The following is a 19,594-nucleotide window of genomic DNA, read 5'->3' as shown; positions in this document are numbered from 1 at the left end:
TTTTCCCTTCTATCCAAAGATGATAGATATACTGACAAGATACATGTCTCACCCTAACAGCAGGCTGTCTAGCTGCGGCAGAGGATGTAAAGACACAACACGTACACATGGTTTCGGCAGCAGACTGATAATGTCAAAAGGTGCACTGAAGTCAAACAAAACAGTGATAATCTGCTGCATCTAATCAGCAGCTTGTGATCGTTTTTGTATCTCAAGTTTACCTTTCCGTTAGTCAGCACCTCTAAATATTTCTGGGTGTGCTTTTCATTTCATGACTATCTGCTGGCGTATTACCCTGCTTTACATCTTCTCCTATCAATCACACGTCATAGATTGCATCAGGTACAACAGGTACGTAATAGCAGAGCGGAAGAGGAAGAGAGAGGCCCAACTCGACGGAAAATCTGTCTCCCTCCAGCAGGTGTTTTTTTCGTTGTGTTTCCGCCCACCTATAGCAAGGTGTTTTTGTATGGAAGTCAATGAGTATCAAATGCGGTCAACAAAACATGTATAGCTTATTTGTAATTTGCTACGTGATGTTTATTTGATCAAATAGAAGTTTCATAATGCCAAAGTTGTTGTGATTCTACTGATATAAGTAGGACAAGTGACATCCCGGCAACTTTGAGGAAACACTGAAGTGGGCGTTGTCTCGAGATGTTTATGTATATTCATGAAATTAGGCTAGTATCATGGAGTCTCTATATTGAATACAGGCGGTTGACGTCAACGATCCTCGTTTTAGAAGATTACAATAATGAGATGTATCCACCAATCCAAAGAAAAGATAAGCGGCAGCTTGTGGATCGAGAGTTACGGAACACAGAGGGTGTTTTTAAATGCTTGCCTCTGACGATAACCTGGTAGAGTTAGGCATACCTCTATTTTTACTGAAGACCAACCACTATCCTTGAGTAAAGCCAGTGTGTCCGCTGATGACTCAACATTATACACGTAAGTTCCCACAGCAAGTAAAATCCCTGCAACGTTTAACAACGAGCTACAGTCAGTTTGATAAGGATTGACTGGTAATAAGCTAGTCTTAAATATATATAAATACAACCCATTTGGGCAAATTGAGGAGACTAAACTGCTTGGTGTAACCGTGGATTGTAAACTGAAATGGTCAAAACATATTGATGCAACAGTAGCTAAAATGACTAAGTACAAATTACTTACGTTACTGGTTTCCTTGTAACAGGACGAAAATCAAACACAGTACTAGGTCTGTAGGCACTTTTTGGAGTCTTGAAATAAAATAAACAAAATCATGTACTCCAATCATTCTAATTCTAATAAATGTATGTATTCAATAGCCCAACTGGAGAATAAAAGTAAAACGTATTCAATAAAACAATTATTTGAATAATTCAAATGTAAAACGTTTTATTTTATTTAATAACCTCTCCCTGTTCTATTCCAATGGCTGAACACCAGACATTAGGCTTTTACTTTCAGTCACATGAAACACAGTGACAGGTTGGGTCCACCACACCTGTATTTCCACACATTTAAGATAAGCCAAGTGGGTGGGGACTGAGACTGACCATACCTACATACTACACCAGCGAGATGGTAGGTCGTATGTTTGTTCCTGGCTGATTTGTATCCTCAGGGCATAAACAAGGAAGTGATCATTCATGTAACAGGTACTGAATAGGTTTTGAATGTAAAGAAGCAAGGAAGTGATCGTTCATGTAACAGGTACTGAATAGGTTTTGAATGTAAAGAAGCATGGAAGTGATCATGTCACAGGTAGTGAATGGACAGAATACAGCAAACAAGTGTGTATCAACTGATGTTTTGGGAAACATGTATAAGTAACCAAACCAACAGTTGCTGTAGATCGGGATTAAGACCTTTCACACAGTTTCAAACATGGGGAACATTTCTGCAAAATATATTAAACCATAATCATCTCAAATATCTCTGCCAAAAATGCAAGAAGAAACAAATGTATAAAATTTGTATTAACTATATACATATTTATTAAACTGATATAGTTGTGCAAAATAACTCCTCACATTTATCCACTTTCACTAAGGTTTCCCCACATCTACTGTGATTTTCGTGAACAGAGGATCCTTTTCCACTTTGACGACTTCGTACTTGAGAGAGTTTATACCATCGGTATTCATTGTCAGTCTTGTGCGTTGTATTCTGTCAAACCTGCGATGCAAAGGAAACGACTATCAGTATACCATCCTCATATGAAGATATTTGGGATGCACTGATATGTCAATATTTTCTTGGCTGTGATGGCAGAGTATCAATGCTGATATTATCATGAAGAAAGAAAAACTTTCCCCTTAAAATCTAAATTCTTCTTTTAAAGATACAACCTTGTGGGGAACCTGGTGAATGTAGTTGTTTTAATCTAAAGCTTTACCTCTGAGGATTTGGGTCGTTCAGTTTGTCTCTTTCGTGACGGATCATCCGGCATTTTCCAACCTCGCTATCTGGACGAGAGATGGACATTCCTCTAGAGCTCACCCTGTGGAAATCAGAGTTTATTATTATAATGTATTTTGCATACAAGTTGGAAATACTGTGGAATTCAGGGTTGGGGTCAATTCTAATTCAATTCAGGAAGTGATTTGAGAAAAGAAATTCAACTTTTTAAGTAAATAGCTTCTCCTTTTCAGTTGATTGAAAAATCCTTGAAAAAATAATTGCCATTTCAGTTTACTTCCTGAATTGACCGACCCTAACATTAGAAAGTGATGATGTCCCATTGCCAAGTCTAACTTTAATATAGACTCATCTGTAATGCTTTAAAAGTCTGTTTGGATTGGAATGCACTGTCTTGCCTGTTGAAAATGTCATCATCTTCACCACCCCAGCCCCAGTAGTTGTTGGGAAAGCCGTTGATTTCCAGGAACTGCTCCTTACTTAACGCTGAGACACCGCCAAAGTACTGGTTATAGGGCAACCTATGGATGAGACAAAGACAAAATATTTCTCATCTGGCCCATACAAAGAGCCAAGTAATGAAAAGAGTAGGCTAAGCATAAATAGATATACTTGTTTACTACTCTTCTAGCTATGTACTCATGGTATGAACTGAGGAAGAGGGAGAGTCCCAATGAATCAAAATAATGATGATGCATTAGATAGAAGTTGTCGGTTGAGTTTTGTGCCGTACTTGAAGCCAAACTTGTCCATGGAGACAGACAGGTGTCTGGGCTGGCGGAAGCATTTGTAGGTGTTGCGGTCATCCATAGGGATGAGGTCCACGTCACTGAACACAAAGCAGTCGTAGTCATACTCCTTCAGGGCCTCAGCATAGCCAATGTTCATCAGCTTGGCCCTGTTGAACGTGTTGTCTCCATCCTAATGAAGAAGTTAGTCATTTTCAAAACATGGGTACGCTAAATTATTTGCCAACTAATTCACATATAATTGAATAATGTTTGTCCATAGAAAATGTTTAATTCATCGAAAAGTGTCATTTTTTTCCTCTCACTTCCGTTATATGCAAATTTTTGTCATTTAGCAGACGCTCTTATCCAGAGCAACGTACAGTTATCTAGGCGGGACAACCACATCGGAGGCATAGAAATGATAATGTTATTCTTCTTAGCTGTCACTTAGCCATCAGATCTTCCATTGTTGGGTAAACTATTTCAAGATTTAATGAGAAGGGGCTCCCGAGTGGCGCAGCGTCGTCCGGTTTAGGGTTTGGCCGGGGTAGGCCATCATCGTCAATAAGAATGTGTTCTTAACTGACTTGCCTAGTTAAATAAAGGTCAAATAAAAGAACCAAGCCGACCAGTTATCTAAGTCACTGACAGCCTGAAGATCTACTGAGCTGCACCATTACAGTTCTCTTTCTCACGCACCCAGCTACCTTCACATTGTCATTAGCATATGAGCAAAGTACCAGAAAAAAAAGGAAGGACCTCACTCACTACTTTTTTCTATTACAGATTACTTCAGGTCAACGCACCACCTTCTAAAAGACAGTCACTAGGGGCCCGCCTCTTGGACACAGATTAAGCCTCGTCCTAGTCTCAAAAGCAATTTAGTCTCGGACTATGCTTAATGTGTGTCTGCGAAGGCACCCATAGGAGCCCCAGACAGGTCTTGTCCTTATCTCATATGAGGAAAGTAAACAATATTTTCATAACCATCATGCAGTACACTAAATAATCAGCGGCGTGTTAGAGAACCATAAAGTTCTTAGTTACCTCAAAAGAAGAAATCAGAAAGAGAAGAAAGCCACCGAGCATTGGAAGAACCCAACCATACTTTAGCTGAGATGTGATTGGTTGCAGACATGCAGTGCTAGGAGAGTGGAAACAGAGTTAATTGTAGTTATTAGTATGTCAGAGTGAGAAATAGAGAGAGGGAAGGAGAGAGACATACAGAGAGAGAGAGAGAGAGAGAGAGAGAGAGAGAGAGAGAGAGAGAGAGAGAGAGAAAAAGTTATGTTATTTTGGTTTCAAGTGCTGCCTATCACAAGAACAGGAAGCACCTGTAGAAGTAAGGACACACTTCTGTCCTCTACACTGTCAATGTCGTCTTCATAGGAGTAGGCTACTGTTCACTATCAATGTGTGGTAGTCATCAGCTGACAGTTAGGTCCTAAGTGGTGATTCTGTCATCCAAATACACCACAAAAATGATATAATATTGAATTTGATTTTTTAAATTTTATAATCTAAAGTTACAATTCTACAACAGGTTGGTCAAAATAAGCTTTGTGATTGGTTGAAGGGTCTAAACCATACCAAATAACCCGTTTAGCACGGGTAAGCATATAACGCAAAAATTGGCATCTTGTTTTCTGTTGTATCAGAGAAATGACTGCGCATCCACTGTCCCATCAGCCCAGCAATTCATTAACTTGATTTCCACTAAAAAAGCATCTTGACATTATCTCCCGTGCTTCCAAAATAGTTACTGGATATGTGTGCAATAAAAGTTCAACATTCACCTTTTGCTACTATTTCTGTCAAGTCGACACGTACAATTTCATGCATACGTTGGATAAATTAACCAAAACGTAATGACACTTTTGATTTGCAACAACGGGGGTTTGTACTGTACATACGTTGCTGTCTGTCTCTCCGACCTTTACAACATTGATTCAAAATATGAAATTCTATCTCTCACTGTCCCAATGAGGATTATCGTGTCAGGACGAGACAAACATCTTTTCTCAGCCCGTCCAAATCATGAATCAAACAAAATGAAATGCAGCTAACTTGCGGCCTTTCCAGCTTCAGTTTGAAGTGACTGTGTTGTTGTGTAGTTTGCTAGCTCCTCCAAACAGTGTCCGAACGAGATCATTAGCTTATTGTTATGTATCCACATAAATGTAAATAAAAACAGCTTAAACAAACGCAAATACAGCTACTTTGCTGTTATTCTGGGAACACTGTTTGACGTGACTGTGTTAGTCGTAGTTGGCTAGCTAGCAAGCAAGGGAGAAGAGCGTTACCATGAACATTTAGACCGTCCATAGATATAGAACAAAAAGACTTCACCACTGGGTCACGACTCTGGCAACCTAACCTATAGACCAGCCGGCTTGGCTAGCAACCGTAGCTTTGTGTCAAGACTATATTTTTGTGTCAGGCCTATATTTTCATCGAGGTATGAAATAATAGCCTATAAATACATTTATCAAAATCAAGTATTTCATTTAATTGGTAACCCGTTGTAGAAAAGCAATTGTTCACTCAAGGTTGTGCGAAACAACATTTTTAACACGGCTGCGCTGATCTACCGCACTCGGATCCGACTCGTACATACGACCGCAGCACAGCCGTGCTAAAAAAGCACACCCTCTCATGTACAATTGCTTTAATCGTTTGCCTTTGTTTTATCTTCGTAATTAGAGATACCTGCTATATCCTGAAAACTACTGTACCTGACCATTTTCATAAGAATCATGCTTTAAAGGGGAAATCTGTAGTTACTACATCCAAGTTTGGACGTATAAATTAATGATAGATACGCATTGATTCTTGAAGAATATAGCTTCTAAATGCCATTGAGCTTTGTTCAACTTTCATACCCCATCAGAACCCAAAATATAAGCTGGTTATACTCAAATGTTTGTAAACATTGTAAATGTATAGCCTGAAAATATGCTTGAAACTATAATGTTGAAATCTTGGATGATCAGTCTTTGCATCAATATCTCCATATATGATTTTAAGAGTCATTACATTTCTCCAGGCCCTTTAAAAAATAAAAAAAACAAAGGCAGGGAGTCTGCTTTGTTATTGTTTCAACTGTGGATTGCCCCTTTAATTGTTTTTTGTCTTTTAAACCTATGGGAGAAAAAATAAGGAATCCTCTGTCTTTTTGTCATTACAGGTTAGGAATGGCAGAGAGTTCATTGAGGTGATGGATGTGGTGGAAAGGAGGAAAGGTGTGGAGGAAAGAGGTGAAGAATAAATATCTCATGCAAAATATTTCCTTGTGAGCCTTTTCTCTTCTAATGTTGTAGGACGGGCTCTCATTCCAACATATCTGGTTTCTAATCTGTTAACAAGACATCTGTTGACTTAAACTAACAAACAGTTATTTGATAGAGACACTCCATGTTGCAAATCGTTGGTTTATAAGGTTTCCATATGTTTATCATGGTGGCTTGGCTGTGCCCTCTGATTATTTGTGAAAAACACAGCAGGACAGCTGGTGGTCTACAGATAGTGAGTATAAACTTTAATTGACAGCTGAACCATTTCTGTGTTTAAAGTACAGGCCTGGGCTTGTGTGGAGCTGGGGCGCTGGGGCTAGATAGCTGGGGGGCTGGGCGGCTGGGGAGCTGGACTGGGGCTAGGGCTAAGCTGGGGCTGAGGTTCGGGCTGGGCCTGGGGCAATAATAGCCACCACGGTCCACCCTCTAACAACTGTTCTCGGAGAAACAGCTGAAAGTGCAAGCTTTGTCTGTCTGTGTGTCTGTCTGTCTCCTGTTTCAGTGTCTCTCTCAGAGCTCTCTTAGTTTCTCACAAACGTCGCAATTTCTTACAAATCTATAATTTCGTAATTCTGTACATTTACGTTTCCTCTTCTTTCTTCCCTCTTACATTTTCTGTAGGAAGCGAGGGTGAAGGACGGCAGGAGAGGACACAAGGAATCGAGGATAGGCTACTGAGACTCAGCCTCGGTTTAAAGACCCTGATTTGTAAATGTCAGGCGGGATGTTGCGACACACATTAACATTTTTCCTGTTATCTACAATGAGGGGGTGGGAGGTTACTTGTGTGGAAACCTTCAGGCATGAATAAACAAATGTCGGACAACTGAGCGGTTTTCTTTGTTCAGACAGACTCTGAAAGGCTAGTGCAGTGAATAGATGAAACCAGTCTTATGCACAGAGATTAGATTGGTTTCTCTAGCTTCACCTGATTGATGACGTAGACGCCATAGTCCAGCTGTTGGCGCTGAAGGATGGGATGGAGGTAGTAGAGCCAGAACTTGAGGTGCTCGTCACGAAGGCGGAAGGGGATGATGAGAGCAACCTTTTGGAGGGCGACACAGTCATGTGGTTTGTAGCGACCTCCTTCCTGCAGGCCTGGGTTCTCCTTCCTCACTGTATCCAAGCTGACAGGCGTAGAGAACTCAACCCTGAGAGGCCCAACTGCAGGTCGGGAGAAACAGATATGTTGGGTCACAAACTCTCACACACCTCTTCCTGTTCCTCTACCACATTCACTTCCTTTTCACTTTCTGCCTTCACGTCTCCATCTCTCCCTGCTCCATCTCTCTCTCTTTGTTCAAAGTTTGCACCCTTTGACCTCATGTAAAAATATAAAAAAATGAACACACACACACACATGCACACACCCGCACGCACAGACGCACCCATAACCACAGGAAATGATGCTGACTTAACGGATATCTCATGCTTGTCTCTTTGCAACAGGCAGTTCAGGGGTTAAGAGGAAATATGTGTTATCTCGCCCCCCCCCAAAAAAATATATATATATGGTCTATGCTGCTGAAAGTATTTTCCCCGAGCCATGATTGAGCTGAACACAGAACATTTAGTTCTTTTCAGCAGCAGGGCGCAAACTTCACAATGCAGCTCGGCTTAACATGAAATAAATCGAGAGATCTTTCCTCGTATCGACTGTCAGTTAAAGGCAGGAAATGTAGGCCTAATATGAGATGCACAACTACATAATATATGTATAACTACATAATACAATGTTTGATGCAACTGTGCCAGTATACAAAACTTAAAGAACACCTGTTCTTTCCATGACAGACTAACCAGGTGAATCCAGGTGAAAGCTATAATAATAATAATATATGCCATTTAGCAGACGCTTTTATCCAAAGCGACTTACAGTCATGTGTGCATACATTCTACGTATGGGTGGTCCCGGGAATCGAACCCACTACCCTGGCGTTACTGATGTCACTTGTTAAATCCACTTCAATCAGTGTTGATGAAGGGGAGGAGACAGGCTAACAAAGGATTTTTAAGCCTTGAGACAATTTAGACATGAATTGTGTATGTGCTATTCAGAGGGTGAATGGACAAGACAAAAAATGTAACTGCCTTTGGGGTGCCAGACTCACCGGCTTGCCTAGTAGGTGCCAGACTCACCGGTTTGTATCAAGAACTGCAACACTGCTGGGTTTTTCATGCTCAACAGCTGATAATTATATATATTTCAAGGATATGCAGCATATTTATTTACTTGTTATTTTTGGCAAAACAGTTTGATTAAATATAAAAAGTTTGAATGTATTTCCCTGGGAGGCCAAACTACCTGGATTTAGGTTTCATGTTGGATTAGGGGGGGAATAGTCAATATGTGCATGACAGAAGAATTTGAGTGAAAGAAAATCTGCATAGAAATAGCCTAATAAGGTGTTATAAAGACTCCTCTTACATGTTTATAACAGTTGCATGTATAATTCAGTATAATGTAATGTTTCTGCTGTGCATGTTTGATTAAATAACAGCCCTTGCATTAAAATTAATTGATGAAATCATAGGCTACTTACCAAGATGTGGAGACGGATCAGGACATTTTTCTAACTTTTTCCACGAAGTTGTAGTAGTAGAAGTAGTAGTAGTAGTAGTAGTGTTATTAGTTGTTGTAGTAGTTGTATTGGGTAAATGTATATCGTGAAGCTTCAGAGTTTGCAATGTTACAAAGCTGTTATTAAGGTCGTGATGTCCAATATCTTCCGGTGGAAGTGTCACGGTAATAAAATCAGTTTCAATTCGCGTTTGTGTCTGTATATATAGGTTTGGTGAGAACCCATTCGAGTAACCCATGAAATAAAATAAAGCCACTAAGAGATTAATAACACCTAAAACTACAACCAAGGCGCAGCCTTTCCTCCGCAGCCTAAAGTTGAGAGATGAGTCGAGCATAATGCGGTTGTCATATGCCGAACCGAAACACACAACCGTTTACGCAACCGACGGTATTAAAAAAAAGCAATTTACAAATACTCTATTTATTTGTTGCAAAACTCAGTATAGTTTAAAGATTTTAAAAATAAAACAAGGTAAGATCATCTTTTCCTCTACTATGTGGTGGTGGCATGCTGGCCGTGACCATCAGTTTGACGTAGGCTCCCAAGAGTGAATTCACTCTGTACTACACTTTATGGCAGTAATATGACAGCTCGTGGACCTGTAGCTTCCTCAATAATAAAAGTCACGACGAGGAAATCCTAGTCTACTAGGGCACTACACAAGCAAACTATTTGTAAAATGCCCAAAATATACTCATTACGAACTCTTTATTAATTTGCAAGTCCATAGGTTGAGATTTGTTTGAATTTGAATTCACTCTAGGAGAGGGACCAGATGCCTGTGATGTAGGCAATTTTTTCCCCCGGAAAACGTTTTAGCCTTAAGGCCAGCGCTAGGCTACTTGTTTCTCTGACGCCATAGGCCTGCATTTGAAAATAATTTGATTTAATACAAATTTAAAATCAATACCAGCATAATCGATGTATACACTCCTTTATTTCTTGTTCTAAGCATGTGTAATCCTTTATAATGTTTTATGGTCACGCCCTGACCTTAGATATCTGTTTTCTTTATATTTTGGTTAGGTCAGGGTGTGACTAGGGTGGGTGCGCTAGTTTTGCATTGTCTAGGGGTTTCGTCTGTTTAGAGTTGTTGTAGGTCTAGGGGGTTTTGTATGTCTATGTTGGCCTGATATGGTTCTCAATCAGAGACAGCTGTTTATCGTTGTCTCTGATTGGGGATCATATTTAGGTAGCCATTTCTTTTTTTGTGTTTCGTGGGATCTTGTCTATGTGTAGTTGCATGTCAGCACTCGTTTGTATAGCTTCACATTTTGTTATTTTGTTTGTTCAGTGGTCATTCTTTAAATAAATAAGAATGAACGCACACCACGCCGCGCCTTGGTCCGATCTTTATAACGAACGTGACATTATATTTCACATCTAATTGTATTTGACACATGTGATGAACACAACAAGTGTAGAGCTTACCGTGAAATGCTTACTAACTAGCCCTTAACCAACAATGCAGTTCAAGAAATAGAGTTAATAAAATATTTACTAAATAAGTTAAACATCTAAATCAATCAAAAAGTAACACAATAAATGTACATAACAACAAGGAGGCTATAAACAGTAGGTACCAGACCGAGTCAATGTGCTGGGGTACAGGTTAGTGGAGGTAATTTGTAAAGTGACTATGCATAGATAAACAGCGAGTAGCAGCAGTGTAAAAACAAAGGGTCAATGTAAAATAGTCCAGTTGGTCATTTGATTAGTTGTTCAGCAGTCTTATGGCTTGAGGGTAGAAGCTGTTAAGGAGCCTTTTGGTCCTAGACTTGGTGCTCTGGTACTGCTTGCTGTGCAGTAGCAGAGAGAACCGTCTATGACTTGAGAGACAGGAGTTTTTGACCATTTTTTGGGGCCTTCCTCTGACACCACCTAGTATATATGTCCTGGATATCACGAAGCTTGGCTGCAGTGATGTACTGGGCCGTATGCACTACCCTTACTGTCAGATTTTTAAATCTTTTTTTTATTTCACCTTTATCTAACCAGGTAAGCTAGATGAGAACAAGTTCTCATTTACAACTGCGACCTGGCCAAGAGAGAGTAAAGCAGTGCGACACAAACAACAACACAGAGTTACACATGGAATAAACAAGCGTCCAGTTAATAACACAATAGAAAAAAATAAAGTTTATATACAGTGTGTGCAAATGGCGTGAGTAGGTAAGGCAATAAAAAGACCATAGCAAATAAACACGGGAGTGATAGATGAGCAGATGGTGATGTGCAAGTAGAAATACTGGTTTGCAAAAGAGCAGAAAAGTAAATAAAAACAATATGGGGATGAGGTAGGTAGATTTGGTGGGCTATCTACAGATGGGCTATGTACAGCTGCAGCATTCGATTAGCTGCTCAGATAGCTGATGTTTAAAGTTAGTGAGGGAAATATAGGTGTCCAGCTTCAGCGATTTTTGCAATTCGTTCCAGTCATTGGCAGCAGAGAACTGTAAGGAAAGGCAGCCAAAGGAGATGTTGGCTTTGGGGATGACCAGTGAGATATACATGCTGGAGCACGTGCTACGGGTGGTTGTTGTCATCGTGACCAGTGAGCTGAGATAAGGCGGGGCTTTACCTAGCATAGACTTATAGATGACCTGGAGCCAGTGGGTCTGGCGACGAATATGTGGTGAGGGCCAGCTGACTAGAGCATACAGGTCGCAGTGGTGGGTGGTATAAGGGGCTTTGGTGACAAAACAGATGGCACTGTGATAGACTGCATCCAGTTTGCTAAGTAGAGTATTGGAAGCTATTTTGTAAATGACATCGCCGAAGTCGAGGATCGGTAGGATAGTCAGTTTTACGAGGGTATGTTTGGCGGCGTGAGTGAAGGAGGCTTTGTTGCGATATAGGAAGCCGATACTAGATTTCATTTTGGATTAGAGATGTTTAGTCTGGAAGGAGAGTTTACAGTCTCGCCAGACACCTAGGTATTTGTAGTTGTCCACATATTCTAAGTCAGAACCATCCAGAGTAGTGATGCTAGTCGGGCGGGCGGGTGCGGGCAGCGAACGGTTGAAAAACATGCATTTGGTTTTACTAGCGTTTAAGAGCAGTTGGAGGCCACGGAAGGAATATTGTATGGCATTGAAGCTCGTTTGGAGGTTAGTTAACACGGTGTCCAAAGAAGGGCCAGATGTATACAGAATGGTGTCGTTTGTGTAGAGGTGGATCAGGGAATCACCCGCAGAAAGAACAACATCGTTGATATATACAGAGAAAAGAGTTGGCCCGAGAATTGAAACCTGTGGTACCCCCATAGAGACTGCCAGAGGCCCGGACAACAGGCCCTCCGATTTGACACACAATTTGACACAAGGCAGTCATTTCAGAAACCAAGGCTGTTGACTCTGCCGATAAGAATACAGTGATTGACAGAGTCGTAAGCCTTGGCCAGGTCGATGAAGATGGCTGCACAGTACTGTCTTTTATCGATGGAGGTTATGATATCGTTTATTACCTTGAGTGTGACTGATGTACACCCGTGACTAGCTCGAAAACTGGATTGCACAGCGGAGAAGCCAATCAGTTGCCATACCAGGTGGTGATGCTCTCGATGGTGCAGCTGTAGAACTTCTTGAGGATCTGGGGACACATGCCAAAACCTTTCACTCTCCTGAGGGGGAAAAGGTTTTGTTGTGCCCTCTTCACAACTTTGTTGGTGTGTTTGGACCATAATAGTTGGTTGGTTATGTGGACACCAAGTAACTTGAAACTCTCGACCCGCTCCACTACAGCCCCGTCGATGTTAATGGGGGCCTGTTTGGCCCTCCTTTTCCTGTAGTCCACGATCAGTTCCTTTGTCTTGCTCACATTGAGAGAGAGGTTGTTGTCCTGGCACCACACTGCCAGGTCTCTGATCTCCTCCCTATAGGCTGTCTCATCATTGTCGGTGATCAGGCCTACCACTGTTGTGTCGTCAGCAAACCTAAGGTGCTTGGCCACGAAGTCGTGGGTGAACAGGGAGTACAGGAGGGGCTAAGCACGCACCCCTGAGGGGACCCAATGTTGAGGATCAGCGTGGCAGATGTGTTGTTGCTTACCCTTACCACCTGGGGGCGGCCTGTCAGGAAGTCCAGGATCCAGTTGCTGAGGGAGGTGTTTAGTCCCAGGGTCCTTATCTTAGTGATGAGCTTTGTGGGCACTATGGTGTTGAACGCTGAGCTGTAGGCAATGAACAGCATTCTCACATACACTACCATTTAAAAGTTTGTGGTCACTTAGGAATCACCTTGTTTTTGAAAGAAAAGCTAATTTATTTTCCATTAAAATAACATAAGATTTATCAGAAAAACAGTTTAGACATTGTTCATGTTGTAAATGACTATTGTAGCTGGAAACAGCAGATTTTTAATGGAATATCTACATAGGCATACAGAGGCCCATTATCAGCAACCCTCACTCCTATGTTCCAATGGAACGTTGTGCTAGCTAATCCAAGTTTATCATTTTAAAAGGTTAATTGATCATTAGAAAACCCTTTTGTAATTATGTTAGCACAGCTGAAAATTGTTGTTCTGATTAAAGAAGTAATAAAACTGGCCTTCTTTAGACTAGTTGAGTATCTGGAGCATCAGCATTTGTGGATTCAATTACAGGCTCAAAATGGCCAGAAACAAATAACTTTCTTCTGAAACTCGTCAGCATATTCTCATTCTGAGAAATGAAGGCCATTCCATGTGAGAAATTTCCAAGAAACTGAAGATATTATACAACTCTGTGTACTACTCCCCTCACGGATGGCTCAACCAGATGCCTCACAAGTCCTCAACTGGCAGCTTTATTAAATTGTACCCGCAAAACACCAGTCTCAACGTCAACAGTGAAGAGGCACCTCCGGGATGCTGGCATTCTAGGCAGAGTTGCAAAGAAAAAGCCATATCTGACTGGCCAATAAAAAGAAAAGATTAAGATGGGCAAAAGAATATAGACACTGGACTAGAAGTCGACCGATTAATCGGAATGGCCGGTTAATTAGGGACGATTTCAAGTTTTCATAACAATTGGAAATTGGTATTTTTGGACACCGATTTGGCCGATTTTTAAAATCTTTATTTAACTAGGCAAGTCAGTTAAGAACACATTCTTATTTTCAATGACAGCCTAGGAACGGTGGGTTAACTGCCTCGTTCAGGGGTAGAATGACAGATTTTTTACCTTGTCAGCTCGGGGGATTCAATCTTGCAACCTTACAGTTAACTAGTCCAACGCTCTAACCACCTGCCTCTCATTGCACTCCACGAGGAGACTGCCTGTTACGCGAATGCAGTAAGCCAAGGTAAGTTGCTACCTAGCATTAAACTTATCTTATAAAAAACAATAAATCAATCAATCATAATCACTAGTTAACTACACATGGTTGATGATACTACTAGTTTATTTAGCGTGTCCTGCGTTGCATTTAATCAATGCGGTGCGTATCGTTGCTCCAATGTGTACCTAACCATAAACATCAATGCCTTTCTTAAAATCAACACACAGAAGTATATATTTTTAAACCTGCATATTTAGCTAAAATAAATCCAGGTTAGCAGGCAATATTAACAAGGTGAAATTGTGTCACTTCTCTTTGTAACGCTGAGTGAATAGGTGTGGAGTCAGGCGCAGAGAGTAAAGGATGCGGGAAAAACACGCTTTAATGTCCAGAAATAATCACAGGAACAAAAATAGTATACCAAACCAGGTATAACTACAGAACAAAAGTACCCTATCGTGAAAAATAAAAGGACAGCGAGAAACCCAAATGAAAACACTAACCACTCTAACACATACAGATGAACAAGCCCGCACAAACAGAAGCGGGCTGAACTAACTTAAATAACCCCACCCTAACAACCAAACAAGGAACAGGTGAAACCAATTAGACAAAACCAAACGAACACAGAACAAAGGATCGGTGGCAGCTAGTAGACCGGGGACGTAGACCGCCGAGCGCCACCCGAACAAGAAGGGGAGTCACCTTCGGTAATATTCGTGACACTCAGTCAGTGTATATGCAACAGTTTGGGCCACCTAATTTGGCAGACTGTTACAGCAGCTGTTTATGACTTCAAGTCTATCAACTCCCGAGATTAGGCTGGTGTAACCGATGTGAAATGGCTACCTAGTTAGCGGGGTGCGCTCTAATAGCTTTCAAACGTCACTCGCTCTGAGACTTGGAATGGTTGTTCCCCTTGCTCTGCAAGAGCCGTGGCTTTTGTGGAGCGATGGGTAACGCTGCCTCGAGGGTGGCTGTTGTCGTTGTGTTCCTGGTTCGAGCCCAAGTAGGATCGAGGAGATGGACCGAAGCTATACTGTTACATTGGCAATACTAAAGTGCCTATAAGAACATCCAATAGTCAAAATAGTCCTATAATTCCTATAATAACTACAACCTAAAACTTCTTACCTGGGAATATTGAAGACTCATGTTAAAAAGAACCACCAGATTTCATATGTTCTCATGTTCTGAGCAAGGAACGTAAATGTTAGCTTTCTTACATGCCACATATTGCACTTTTACTTTCTTCTCAACACTTTGTTTTTGCATTTTTTCAACCAAATTGAACATGTTTCATTATTTATTTGAGGCTAAATAGATTTTATTGATGTATTATATTAAGTTAAAATAAGTGTTCATTCAGTATTGTTGTAATTGTCATTATTACAAAAAAAAAAAAAATTGGACGATTAATCGGTATCAGCTTTTTTTGGTCCTCCAATAATCGGTATCAGTATCGCGTTGAAAAATCATACTCGGTCGACCTCTACACTGGACAGAGGAACTCTGCCTAGAATGCCAGCATCCCGGAGTTGCCTCTTCAATGTTGACATTGAGACTTGTGTTTTGCGGGTACTATTTAATGAAGCATCCAGTTGAGGACTTGTGAGGCATCTGTTTCTCAAACTAGACACTCTAATATACCTGTCCTCATACTCCGTTGTGGACCGGGGCCTCCCTCTCGTCTTTCTATTCTGGTTAGCACCAGTTTGCACTGTTTTGACATTTACATTCTGGGAATGCTTACCACTAGATGTTGAAACATTGCTGCAGGGATGTTCTTCCATACAGCCAAAAGGGCATTAGTAAGGTTGGGCACTGATGTTGGGCGATTAGGCCTGGCTCGCAGTTCCAGATCATCCCAAAGGGCTTCGATGGGGTTGAGGTCAAGGCTCTGTGCAGGCCAGTCAAGTTCTTCCACACTGATCTCGACAAACCATTTCTGTATGGACCTGGCTTTGTGCATGGGGGCATTGTCATGCTGAAACAGGAGAAGGCCTTCCCCAAACTGTTGCCACAAAGTTGGAAGCACAGAATCGTCTAGAATGTCAGTGTATGCTGTAGCTTTAAGATTTCCCTTCACTGGATCTAAGGAACCTAGCCCGAGCCATGAAAATTCCCAGACCATTATTCCTCCTCCACCAAACTTTACAGTTGCCACTATGCATTCGGACAGGTAGCATTCTCCTGGCATCCGCCAAACCCAGATTAGTCCGTTGGACTGCCAGATGGTGAAGTGTGATTCATCACTCTAGAGACGCGTTACCACGGCTCCAGAGTCCAATGGCGGCAAGCTTTACACCACTCCAGCCGACCCTTGGCATTGCGCATGGTGATCTTAGACTTGTATACGGCTGCTCGGCCATGAAAATCCATTTCATGAAGCTTCTGACGAACAGTTATTGTGCTGATGTTGCTTCCAGAGGCAGTTTTGAACTCGGTAGTGAGTGTTGCAACCGAGGACAGACAATTCAGCACTTGGTGGTTCCGTTCTGTGAGCTTGTGCGGCCTATCACTTCGCGGCGGAGCTGTCGTTGCTCCGAGACGTTTCCACTTCAAAATAACAGCACTTAAAGTTGACCGGGGCAGCTCTAGCAGGGAATAAATTTGACTAACTGACTTGTTGGAAAGGTGGGATCCTATGACGGTGCCACGTTGAAAGGCCATTCTACTGCCAATGTTTGTCTATGGAAATTGCATGGCTGTGTGCTCGATTTTATACACGTGTCAGCAATGGGTGTGGCTGAAATAGCTGTGTTTATAAACTGATGTAATGTAATGGGAATATTTAAGATGAAATCTATAAAGTTAATATTCAGTTAAGATGAATTAACACAATGCTTAGCATATGTGCACTACCGTTCAAAAGTTTGGGGTCACTTAGAGATCCTGTCCTTGTTTTTGAAAGAAAAGCATTTTTTTGTTCATTAAAATAACATCAAATTGAAATAAAGTGCCGACATTGTTAATGTTGTAAATGACTATAGTACCTGGAAACAGCAGATTTTTTATGGAATATCTACATAAGCGTACAGAGGCCCATTATCAGCAACCTCACTCCTGTGTTCCAATGGCATTTTGTGTTAGCTAATCCAAGTTTATCATTTTAAAAGGCTAATTGAAACTCCTCTCAGCCGCACATGAAGACGCTGGCACCCCAAAGAAAATTCTGATCAGCACCTCAACTTGGTCAAACAACCCCCGCACCTCCACTTGCTTTCTCATACAGTGTAAAGTAGCTTCGTCATTTCTCTTGCCCTAGCACAGCTCTAATAGCAGTATTCTGCACAGCACCTTGTTGGACATAGGGGTTTCATGGTGGTCAGATGTGTATCTTCGGACGTGGCAATTGATTCAAACAGGCTCTTAAACTTTCCTGACTGGCCATAGAGGACACTTAACTGATGGACTCAAGAAAGGGAATTCCGGATCAGTGTGGAGGCTGAGCAGCTAGCCTGTGTAATCAGATTTAGTGTGCTCCACAATGCACATAGGGGGCCAATGGCTGCTGCCTCCTCACAATTGCCTGTGCACTTTCCTGCCATGTTTGAGGCACCATCGTAACTCTGCCCACGCAAGCCAGACATGGGCCAATTGAGCCTCAACAACACAGTTGCCACTTTCGCAATGCCCTCGCCTGTTCTCTCCAACACCCTGTATAGCCCAATAAACTCCTCGTGAGGGACAAGGTCATGGTCAACATATCGCAGGCCGACACGCTCCTGTTCAGCACCAGAGACATCTTTAGTACCATCAATTACTGACAATTGTACAATCGGAAGAGACCTAATCTCAGCTGCAACGGCCTCGAATGACTGTATTGGTCATGATGTTCAGAATTTCATTCTGTGCTTTCATTCTGTGCTTTATATTGTGGTACACTCTGTTAACCACTTCAGCAAAATGGGATCATCCTCCTCTGCCCTAAGTTTCAAAAGGTGTTATAAATTCCCACTGTCATCCGTGTGGCCTCTAACGGCTTGTCGCTGTCTTGCTACATGCTGCACCAAACTAACAATTTTCATCAAGCAATGCCTTGCGTCCTGCTGCTGTTTACCCCACACGCTGGATAACTGGGCACTGATTGGTTTTAGCTGGTGTGCTGTTAAAGTTACAAAGTGGCGGTGGGTTTGGCAGTTTTGATGTGCTGTGAATTTTACAATGGCTTTTCTCCAGTTCCTAAATCCTGCACTAATGAAGGCAGCATCCGCTCTTTGGCCAAATTATGGTTGGCTATAAAACCCTTGGCTACAGTGAAAACAACACTCCTTTTATTGATGGATTATAATGTAGCCAGGAGAAATTGCAAAACCATTTCCCTTGAAACGTTAACAGTGTTGGCAAGAGTTTGCGGATCTATAAATTGTGGGTGTGGCTGATATGGTTTTATGCCATCACTGAGGTAACTGGACAATGCTGTGCCACTGTCCCCTATACTGTTTTTTGTATGGTTTTTGTATAAATGCCGAAAATAAGGTCTGTGGTTAACACAAGCTTAGGAGATCTTTTTTTATTTTGTTGTATGAGATAATCTTCATAAGCTAAAGTTACTTTTTGTGAATTTGGAAGAATTTATGTAATTTTAAAACCATATAAAGACTTCATAATTCATAGAAGGCTTTGAAAATCACAATGTGCTGTTTTCACATACTGTATGTAGACCCTGGTATGGTGCTGGAGATAATGAACATGAGGTTGAAAAGTGGTGGAATTGCCCTTTAATCATTAATGGGGAAAAAAACAAAACACAATATCAGTGTCTAGAGGCAACAGAGAAATTCACCCTATTCTGTGAATTCAGTGTGATTAAATATTCTTAATATAAATGTAATCAATATGTCCACAATCAGTCCCTATTCTATATGACATGCAATAATATCCTACTTGTTCTACAGAATGCATTTATAACTCAGCATTATGTAACATAAGACAAGGTGAAAGGTCAGAGATGATACTTCACAACACTTAAACTTGGGTATCAAAATCATTTCAGACTTTCCCACAACAAGGATGGTCATTTAAGAGGTTATTTCAGAGTTGAAGCCTTCCTGTGGTACATGTAAAGTGTAACTACAACAATTAACTGAAAAAAATGAATTCATAGGAATGTAAAACTACAGCACTTCAACGTGTATTTCATCATCTTCTGCAGAGTAAAGTCCATTTGTGTCTCAAATGGCACCCTACTCCCTATATAGGGCACTACATTTGACTAGGGTTTGACCAGTGTTGATAGGACTAATATAGTGCACTATATTATAGGGGATAGGGTGCTATTTGGGACACAGCCTGACTCCTGTCAGCTGT

The 19,594-nt window shown here is 41.2% G+C and overlaps 1 protein-coding gene and 1 long non-coding RNA gene across 3 annotated transcripts; one reads left to right on the top strand and one right to left on the bottom strand.

Annotated features, from left to right (window-relative positions):
* The first annotated feature begins 435 nt into the window (after positions 1 to 435).
* On the top strand, positions 436 to 7,262 carry LOC118383117 (uncharacterized). Its single transcript, XR_008065613.1, has 3 exons — positions 436 to 954; positions 6,331 to 6,400; positions 7,058 to 7,262. It is a non-coding gene; the product is annotated as an uncharacterized LOC118383117 (long non-coding RNA).
* On the bottom strand, positions 1,370 to 9,848 carry LOC118395540 (beta-1,4-galactosyltransferase 1-like). 2 transcript variants are annotated; one of them, XM_052464670.1, is made up of 7 exons: positions 8,980 to 9,846; positions 7,365 to 7,600; positions 4,191 to 4,287; positions 3,146 to 3,333; positions 2,811 to 2,933; positions 2,390 to 2,494; positions 1,370 to 2,169 (listed from the first exon to the last, which is right to left on the bottom strand). In XM_052464670.1, the coding sequence occupies exons 2-7, from the start codon at positions 7,502 to 7,504 to the stop codon at positions 2,040 to 2,042; spliced, it is 783 nt and encodes a 260-aa protein (XP_052320630.1). In that variant the 5' UTR covers positions 7,505 to 7,600; positions 8,980 to 9,846; the 3' UTR covers positions 1,370 to 2,039. The 2 variants fall into 2 exon arrangements, with proteins under 2 accessions (XP_052320630.1, XP_052320629.1); XM_052464669.1 differs by lacking the exon at positions 4,191 to 4,287 and having other exon boundaries at positions 8,980 to 9,848.
* Positions 9,849 to 19,594: the final 9,746 nt, after the last annotated feature.

Source organism: Oncorhynchus keta, chromosome 16 (genome assembly GCF_023373465.1).
Source record: "Oncorhynchus keta strain PuntledgeMale-10-30-2019 chromosome 16, Oket_V2, whole genome shotgun sequence".
Classification (NCBI taxonomy): Eukaryota; Metazoa; Chordata; class Actinopteri; order Salmoniformes; family Salmonidae; genus Oncorhynchus; species Oncorhynchus keta.
Note: the sequence above shows the minus strand (reverse complement) of the source record. Positions and strands in the feature narration are given on the sequence as shown.